At 42.4% G+C, this 9,155-nt stretch overlaps 1 protein-coding gene across 1 annotated transcript in view; it reads right to left on the bottom strand.

Moving 5' to 3' along the window:
* LOC102288939 (pleckstrin homology domain interacting protein) overlaps positions 1-9,155 on the bottom strand; it is a 49,386-nt gene that overhangs the window by 20,131 nt on the left and 20,100 nt on the right. The window contains exons 19-30 of the mRNA XM_005917749.3: positions 8,318-8,501; positions 8,117-8,219; positions 7,839-7,976; positions 7,585-7,682; positions 7,233-7,440; positions 6,975-7,085; positions 6,607-6,714; positions 4,763-4,887; positions 3,596-3,678; positions 3,376-3,487; positions 2,214-2,275; positions 1,954-2,109 (exon numbers count right to left, since the gene is read on the bottom strand). Coding sequence (XP_005917811.1) covers positions 1,954-2,109; positions 2,214-2,275; positions 3,376-3,487; positions 3,596-3,678; positions 4,763-4,887; positions 6,607-6,714; positions 6,975-7,085; positions 7,233-7,440; positions 7,585-7,682; positions 7,839-7,976; positions 8,117-8,219; positions 8,318-8,501 — 1,488 coding nt within the window. The remainder of the gene's footprint in view (positions 1-1,953; positions 2,110-2,213; positions 2,276-3,375; positions 3,488-3,595; positions 3,679-4,762; positions 4,888-6,606; positions 6,715-6,974; positions 7,086-7,232; positions 7,441-7,584; positions 7,683-7,838; positions 7,977-8,116; positions 8,220-8,317; positions 8,502-9,155) is intronic.

Genomic DNA, 9,155 nt, shown 5'->3' with positions numbered 1-9,155 from the left:
TGACACCAAAGTATCGAACCGAACCGTGAATTTTGTGTATCGTTGCACCCCTAGTTTTTAGGTACATTTCTACACAGAGATCGGTTCATAAGGAAAACTGCAGAGAGCACGAGAGCACCTGCATCTTTGCTCATTTTACTCAGCGCGCACATGGAGCTCTGCAACACGATACGTTATTTTTATGCATTTTACTTTTTTTATCGCTCTACAATAGGATCAGTTATAGAAAACTTTGAAATGTCTAGTAGTACAACGATGTTTAGTGTTAGTATGTGTGTAGTAGTGAGTAGTAATGTGTGTATTCTTACAGCAAAAAAGAGCAACGTGACCATTTATAGATGTGGTGCAGCTGCAGCAAGTTCATTAACATGATTGGAACCTGATCCCTGCTGATCCCCATGTTAATGATTTGACTGCACAGGTTTATATGGTGGAATCATTCTTTATAAAGCAGCCCTGCTCTGGATGAATCCTGAACACAACCCAAGCTCTTTGATTTACTCTGAGAACGACTCCTTCGACTTCCAAGACCCCTCGGAGCCCGCTCGTTTCTAACACAGTCCATTGCCCTCATATCAAAACCAGTTGACATGCAAATTTGCGCTGCTTTTGGTAGATTGCATTGGCCATTATTTAAAAGTACCAAGTCTTACATACGTACATACGTATATTGAATGTGACACGTGACACAAACACAAATGGAGAATGTAACATTGCATTTCAATAAATGTAATATAAATGAAAATCAAAAGAATTGGGACAGATTTAGATTTTTTTTAAACATATAGATGTTAATAATCGTTGTTTGTGAAACGATGTTCGTGCAAAGTTTCGTTTAAATTTGCACACCGATTAACCCTTTAAAGCCGGTCGGAGCGGGCTTACCATCAGGGCCTTATGAGCCAATACTGTTGTTTGTAAAAGTTATCTTTGACTTTATGACTTTCTGTGTCGTGTCTGGGATGCTTAGGACTCATATTGCACTGCTGGAAATAGTTTATTTTGATGCACATGCTGTCTTTTTTGCAAATTTGCATTGTAAGATTTATTTTCGTTTTTTCCTGCAGTGTATAAAAATTGGTGTATTTTAAAAATAAAACTATGAAGACACTTAAAATAAATTTCCTGTGGTGGGAAACTATTTTGTGCAACTTTTTTGTATTTACAGTTTTGAGGGATAAGCTTCTTAAATTTCTCTAACTAGAAATATATGTTAAAAAAACAAAAACGATTTTCAATTTTTTTGTAGTTTATTGCACGTTTTTGCAATTTATGTAATTACTATGCACTTAATGCAGACATATTATTAAAATCTGGGCTATAATGGTTGTATTGATGTATAGCAACTTGAAATGCTCCCAAAAATGGCTCCACAGCATGTAAAAATATAATATAAGCTCTGGCGGACTTGGTTCTATGGTCGGTCTTAAAGGGTTAAGGAAGACATGAATACAGACTTATATAGATATGTTATAATCAATCTAGCTGGCTGACTGTGTGTTCATAAATTAACCATATAACCTGCCACTCCCACATACTTGCAGCTTCAGCATCACACCAATTTGCCCTGCTAAGTAAATCTGAGGCCAAGCGTGCTGTGCAGTGAGAGCTTGTGTGTGAATCTGTGTCTAATCCCCAAACTGTCACTAGAGGGAGCCATCACACCATCTTTCTTCCACTAGCAGGCCTTCAGTCTGTTCCTAATGTGTCATTACATCACTTAACGGGAATTCATGAAAGCACCTTAACATTTAGTTCACTGTGTTAGCGGCTTACTCCTTTGACCATATGATCCTGGCCCCTGGCTGGTTCATCTGACTCATGGGCTAAGAGTGGTGACTCACACTGGGAAGAGTCATCCAGCTGCTACCTTACAAGAAATGCGCCCTCACGGCGGAACTTCATATCACCGCTTACGTGGCTAATGTTAATGGGTGCTTCGTGACATCATACCGAGCGTGCAGAGCTGGTCGATGGCTTTGATGATGCGTTCGCACTCCTCGGCGCGTGTGCGGCAGCCCCATTCACCGTCCAGGGGAACGTACAGCAGCTCCTTCTGCTCCTCCTCGATGAGCGGAACACTCTGGCCCAGCTCATCCGGAAACGTGGCTGCAAAGACATAAGGACAAAACTGTCACAACTGAAAGCTGTTAAAACTGAAGGAATGAGTTCTTTGTTGTTTTTCAGATGAGCACCGCATTTCAGATTCCTACCATCATCGGGGATGGGTTCCATATCCCAAGGACTCATCTTCTCTGTGTCTCCATTATCCCAGCTGGATGGGAAACAGGGTTGGATTATAATCATCATCATCATCATCACATTGTAATCTTAGTATTTTGTTAGTTCTTTTGTATTTTACAAAGTCGGCATGTAGTATTGAGCATACCGCTTCATGTTAATGTTTGATGGCGAAGCGCTCAGTAAACATACAATATATGTATCAGTGGTTCAAATTGTAAAGTCACAGCAATGCAAAAGGTTTTTTTAAAGTTCTTCCAAACCACGAGGTGTTTCGTGCAATAGCGAGGGAGATGCAGCATAATCACAAGCAGCTATCTGTCCGAGTTTGTCCAAGCAAGTAAATTCCTGTTAAGTGTTAATGGGAATATTTTAATGACAAATATTCTGTTGGTGTTTCAGGATGTAAGAACCTGAAATCGTTAAATAATAGTATTCACTATTATCTTTTTGTACCAGGAGACCAACTGGACAGTAGACAAAGTGGGAACTGATTGGAGGGTTTCACACTTTTGCAACAGCCAACGTCAAAGAAAACAAAGAAGACCAAAAAAAAAAAATGCTGGTTGAAATTTCTCTGACTCATAGCGTGCCATTTTTGGGGGAAGTTTCATGGTGTCACTAAGAGGTGGCACTAGCTCTATCAAGTATGCCTCGTCTACGTTATCGTATGCCATTGTTGTACATGACTGTAGTGGAGTCTAGTAGAAACTGTCTGGTGGTGATTACATCATCTATACTTTGGCTTTCTAACCTACTGTTTCAGCGTCTCAGAGATATTTCTGGCATTCAGAGGAAAAACACGTCAAGTATGTAGTGACTGTCATCATCACCTTTGAATCTGATGACAGTCAATGTGACACTTTGCTCCTCTTTACTTCCTTTTCCTCACCATCACCAGCGAGTTCTTCTGAATGTGATTCATGTTGGTCTTGTTTGCGTCATCCCTTTGATCTAATTTCTTTGTTTCTGTATGCATCTCTGCCTGTGCACATTTTTGTTCTTATATAGACCGTCTTGCAGTCTTGCCGATGCAAGACGGTCCTACCTAATGCGAATGCAACGGATTTGCTGTCATGCCAAAAAGAAGTGCAACCCTGCTGAGAATAGAGCAAATCCAAGCTGTGGTCATACCAGACATTGTAGCACTGGAACAAGCTGTCAGGATACTGGGACTGGTAGGGCTCCTGGCTCTCAATGGTCCCAAACCACCAGGCATCATCGATCACTGACCGAAACCTGTCACCTATGGAGACATCACATTACTACAGAGAACTCTGCAAAAAAGAAAATGAATGTCATATACGATATCATTTATATTTGAGTGAAGTCGCACTGCAAAGGTAAAACTGACCTATGCGCCACTGCCTTTTTCTGGCGTTGTCAAACTGCTGCCGCAACACCAAGAAGTCGATTACATCAGGCATGTCGTGGTACCTGCAAGTAGTCAAGAGATTTGTAGTAGCGGTTCACTTCTGTATGCATAAAGTATATGCTATCTGCTGTCAGGAAATATTACTGGAGTCAGTGTTTTTATCAATAACCTCTTGTCTTGTGTAAAGATATGAAACCTTGCTGAAATGTGAGTTTTATAACTGCCATGTTGCAAAGTTGAAGAGAGACCATATAACATGATATAAGACAAGAGTCCCGTAGTGTTTTAGAAAGATTAATGACGTCGGCTCATCTTAAAAGCTGATAAATGTTTGGCATGTATTGCAGTCTGTTTAAACTCTTTTACAGCAGCAGTTATTCCACAGATGATTTTAGCCAGAGCCAAAGAAAAACTATCAGTATTTATAAAACAGCACACACATTTTTGTTTCTCAACTCAGAAATGAACTTTTCTACTTCTTAAAAGTATCAACCAAATTAGTACTGCAGAGTACTGATTTGCATGCAATCAGCTGGTGCCAAATTCGGGTATTAGAACACATCTGGACGAAAGGAAGATGAAGAGCGAGTGAGACCATGTGCCGTTAATTCAGTTATGTGTCAACAATCACACAGGCCAATGGCAGCAGCGGTGTGCAAAAAGCAGCCTTGGGTGGGGCTACGCTTTTCAAAACGCAAAGCAGGCGACACAAAGCTGGCCGTGACAACACATCTAATCTGGGGAAGCACCTTGTCAGACTCAAGAATACATCTAAAAGCTGTGGCGTGTTTGACATCTTGAAAGCCAAATACACCAGAGGTCTGTTGCCAACATATGAGCCACTGAACCCACGGATGATGGTCGGGACCCTACATCTTCTTCAGATAATTAGGTAGCTGGATAAAAATGTTTTATGTATTATTTTACAAAAAGCTGTACTGGAAAAAGGTATAACTGGGAAACAGTCCCAAATTCCCCAAACACCGGCTCTGGTACCAGCATTGTTTCAAACGTGAAAGGTACCAAACCCTATTGTTAGGGTAACTAAGTAAGATAACAGAGTTGCATTCTGACTTGCAGTCAGAGGCCAGATATGAGTCAGGAAAAACCCTGTACTCTTATGTGGAGGCAGAGAGAGACACTTACTTCATAGAGAAAGATCCCCCGGTTAATTTTCCAGTGTCTGGGTCCAGAAACGCCAACTTCAGGCAGCACAGCGTGGGCAAACCCACCTCATACTTGATGCCAACTATCTTCATCAACTCCTGCTCCTAAATGCCACAAAAAAGACATAACGAGCATGTTTGAGTTCTCAAGACAAAAAAATAAAGCAAACCATCCTGAAAGTCTCGATTAATGATTCCTCTTTCAGTTATTTCTTGTTCTTTCCTACAGGAAAGCCCCAAGTCAAGTGTTTGGTGTTTTTTTTTGTTTGTGTGCAGGGTGTAGGTTTGTTTCCAGCTGAGAAAAAGTGAAACTTAAAGATAGAAGTCTGGCTGTACAAAATACTAAGAGAAAATAAAAAGACGTCGTAGAAGAAAACGCTGCATTTCATACACTACAAGCAGCACATTCACAAGGAAGCACACTGTGCCCGCAATGCATTATGTTCTGCTGTCTGCACAGGAATTGCTATTTCAGCTTCCTCACGCAGAAGGACAGAAAAAAAATGAAATGTATACCAAATATAAAATGCAATCCTATAAACTGTTGCTCTCAAGTGTTAAAGTGTCTGAAGGGGGTGGCTTTTTTTCATTCTTCCGTAGACAGCTCCATATGCAGTTTCATAACCTTTTTTTTATGCTCGGTAGACATTTGTCTTTCGGTAGAGAGACGTTTTTAGGAAAGAAAAAATAAGATTAAACTAGGAGTGTGAAACCAGACGTGTGGCGGAGATAAAGACGCCACACCGGTGAAAGGTTTGCAGCAAAAATCCTGTCGACTTTTGCATTGCAACAAAACAGCAGTTAATGATTACACTAACATGTGCGTGAATCCCTGGGTCCTGCTATGTATTCCTAGGAGGATAGTGTCATTTTTTATTTATTTATTTGCCTTATTTTGTTTTAATCGTGTCCCGTCTGGCAGCTTTTGCAATCACAAATAGGAGCTGAGCGACTGTCGTGCCAAACGCATTTTGCTTTTCCAAGATCAGCTCTATAAAGTCTCTATAGGATCATCTTGTTCAGGGTTTAACTGTTTATTTCTTCATTTCTATTCATGTTATTCCAGTTATTACATTCGATGGGGTATACAGTATGACACGGGTAACAAATCAACACTCTTCTAGTGGTGTGTGTGTGAGAGTGTGAGAGAGAAAGAGAGAGAGTGTCAAGTGTGAGTGTGTTTGTGTGTCTTTGTCACCAAATGTACTTGAAAATGAGAGTGGAAAGCTGCAATGATGGCCCTCAAGAGCTCAGGCAGACAGAGATGGATCCGGGAAAACTGGGTAATCCCCATCCCTGCAGGACAACGAGGGAGGGCCTAGATGGGGCGCCCAAAGCCAAGGGGCGCGAGTCCCAGATGACCAGAGGCAGCGGGCAGCCGACTCCACTAGAGGCCAGTCATACTGGTGTGAGCCGAGATCAGGGTCTCAGGGCTCCATGCGCCAAAGAACCACCCGGCAGATCGCGGACCACCAAGGAAGTGGGTCAACGACCACGCCAGAACATCCAGCCACGCGCACCAACAAATATCCACATCCCAGTGGGAGGGGGTAGCAGGGTGAACCCCTCCCTACACGACCATGTCCCACACGGACCAAAGCTCAGCAAGCCCACGGCGTCTTTTTTAAAAATTTCTCATGGGCTCGCCTTTTTACCTTTGGATGTCTACATTCTTAAAAGAGAAATGTCACTGAAAATATGACACCTTCAAAATGTCAGTGAAGCCAGGATATAACTGCGGTTCACTGCATATTTAGGAGAGAGGCAGCGCTTTTCAGAGAAACGCTGCTTTGGTTCGGATTTTACTGTCAAACTGTTTCTTACCCGGAGCTCCATCTTGTGCCACGGCTGCTTCTTAGGATTGATGCTGTAAATTTTTTTCTGTTTGGCCATCTCCACGTAAGCTTCATGGCCCTGTCTGAAGTAGTACACCTGCACACACACACATATGCAAAAGAATTAACGGCTTTAACTGCACTTGTAAATTCCTTTGGTGCGCGTTTGCAATGTAATTACAACGACATGGCATAACTGCTCGAGATGTGCCCTTTTGTTTTCATGGGTGTAATGACCGTTAATGCCACATGAGGTCTCCGACTTGTGATGCAGACTTTAGTCCTTGTTGCCATGTAAAACATGACCCTGTGTTTTGGTGTGAGCAGACATGTGGTGAAGATGCGGTCGGCGTGTACCTCGTCGCCCATCTGGGGTATGTAAGGACATCTCCGGGGGACCGTGTCCGTGATCCAGGCAGAGGGAAGCCATTCCTCCAGAGTTAGCCCTTGCTCCTGAAACTGCGTCCTCTGCAAGACGCACAGCAGAATAAATATGACACGTACACTGCTTATAATCCGGCGTGAAGCAAAAGACCTGACTGAATTAAGTTAGTTCATTCGTCAGCTTCAAATAACTTCGGAGAAGGAAAATGCAGTTCATTACTGATAACAAACCTTCCTCTTCTCCTTTGGCTTCTTCTTCTTTGGTAATGCGCCATCTTTATCTGCTTTGTCTTTCTTCCTTTCCTTCTTCCCCTCCCTCTTCTTCTCCCCGTCCTCCTCTGAGCCGCTGCTTTTCTTCTTCACTTTAACGCTCTTCTTGGGCGGTTCAAGGTTGATCCCGGCATCGGCTGTCCAGTCCGAATAATCGCTGGAGTAATCGCTGCAAATACATCACGGGGCCGAGATTAAACACACAGATGTGCGGCGTCTGCTCGTGCCGCGTTCTGATTTGCATTTAGTGTGCGAACGCATCGTCGGGAGATGAGTGACGTGATAAATTGGAGATGCGCTCGGTGTTTCTTACCTCGAACTACTATGCTCATCTGGCCAGGGCTCCTTCTCCTCTTCATCCTTCTCCTCCTCTGAGGAGTGCCCGTTTATTTGCCGTACCTCCACCTCTCCCTGAAAACACATACAAAATTTAATTAGGACACAAAAGCAAATGGACAAAAAAAGACAAAGAAAGACAAAAATCATTATAATAAAATGTAAAATCCTCAGAACATCAAAACTTAAAACTATTCACTAAATTCATAACAATGCAGTATGAATATGTACCTCTGAGGTGCTATCATCCTCATCTGCAGCCTCAGCACTCTGCCGACTTGTCTCCTCCATGGCAGCGCGGGTTTGATAGCCATGGTTACCTTGGCTCCTCCTCGCTTCGTCTACCACACACTCTGATGTCGGATGAACCTGGAAAAGCAAAGAATGGAGCTGAGTGTAACCAAAGTCCTGCGTTTGAGACATTTCTGGTTAAGAAATTAAAAAATTAAAAGAAAAAATCATAATAAAACAGCCATAATCTAGTCGAACAGCTATGCTCATGAGCTCACCCTGCTCTCCTTGGGGAGAGAGTGGAGAGTACGTCTTCTCCTTTCTGACTGATAAATATTGATCTCTTCCTCTCCTTTAGCTTCACGCCAGTTCACTTGTCTCCTGCACACACACAGATCACGAGGTTCGTCATATTTAGGAGATCCCTGCCCCAGAGAATGTGAGAACGTGTTTGTGTACATATCTGTTTCAGGAGTTACCTGACAGAGGCTACTTCGAGCTCCGGGACCAGCACCCTGCGGCTCCAGGCTACCAGATCTCCCTCTGTGGCCATTTGGCTGCGAGGGGCGTTGCTGTGCATCTGGCGGACCCCCTCGATCTGCCCGCTGCGCCGTAGACCCACGTTGGGCGGGGAGTGCACCTCAGTGGGAGATCCCACAGATCCTGAGGGGGTGGGGGAGGAGAGATAGGGTTTCACTTAAACTGTTGGGGAACTGTTGCACAGCACTAAATAAATGATGAGCCCACTAGCAAAATCTCAGAATTATTTCCAGTAGACCTTCTGTTAAGGTGTGACGTATGGGACACTTCAGTGCATCACAGTAGAAAACTTTGATATAAAATGAGAAAGTAATGAGAAATAAATTGGAAAAATCTGTAACTAGAAATTATTTGAATTTTCAATAATAATAATTAAATCTGAGATTCTGAATTTTAAAAAATACATGAAACTCATTGATTCCATAAAACCCACAGAATTATCTGCAGTTTTCTTCCAAAACCAGAAGTTTAAAGCTCAAGTTCATGTTTTTCTTATTTAAATTATTTTCAAAAAAAAGAACAATTTTCCATTTATTTTATCTCCCGTGATTAATCGACTAATCACCAAGGACTCAAACACAATTGGTTTGCATAGGTAAGAAATAGGAGTTTAAAAATACTTTTTTAAAACGTGACTTCAAATAGTAGAGAGTCGATTATTAAGTATTTTAGGAGCCCATCAGTTAATCTGCTGACTCTGGGGACATAACACAGGGGCTCAGGTGCAGCCAGTAGATATACAGGCTGAGACTTCCTGTGTCATCGACCAGTCACTGC

This window comes from Haplochromis burtoni, unplaced genomic scaffold (genome assembly GCF_018398535.1).
Source record: "Haplochromis burtoni strain Fernald_Lab_line unplaced genomic scaffold, NCSU_Asbu1 Contig_28, whole genome shotgun sequence".
Lineage (NCBI taxonomy): Eukaryota > Metazoa > Chordata > Actinopteri > Cichliformes > Cichlidae > Haplochromis > Haplochromis burtoni.
The sequence above is the reverse complement of the archived record's forward strand: the minus strand, read 5'-3'. Positions and strand labels throughout refer to the sequence as shown.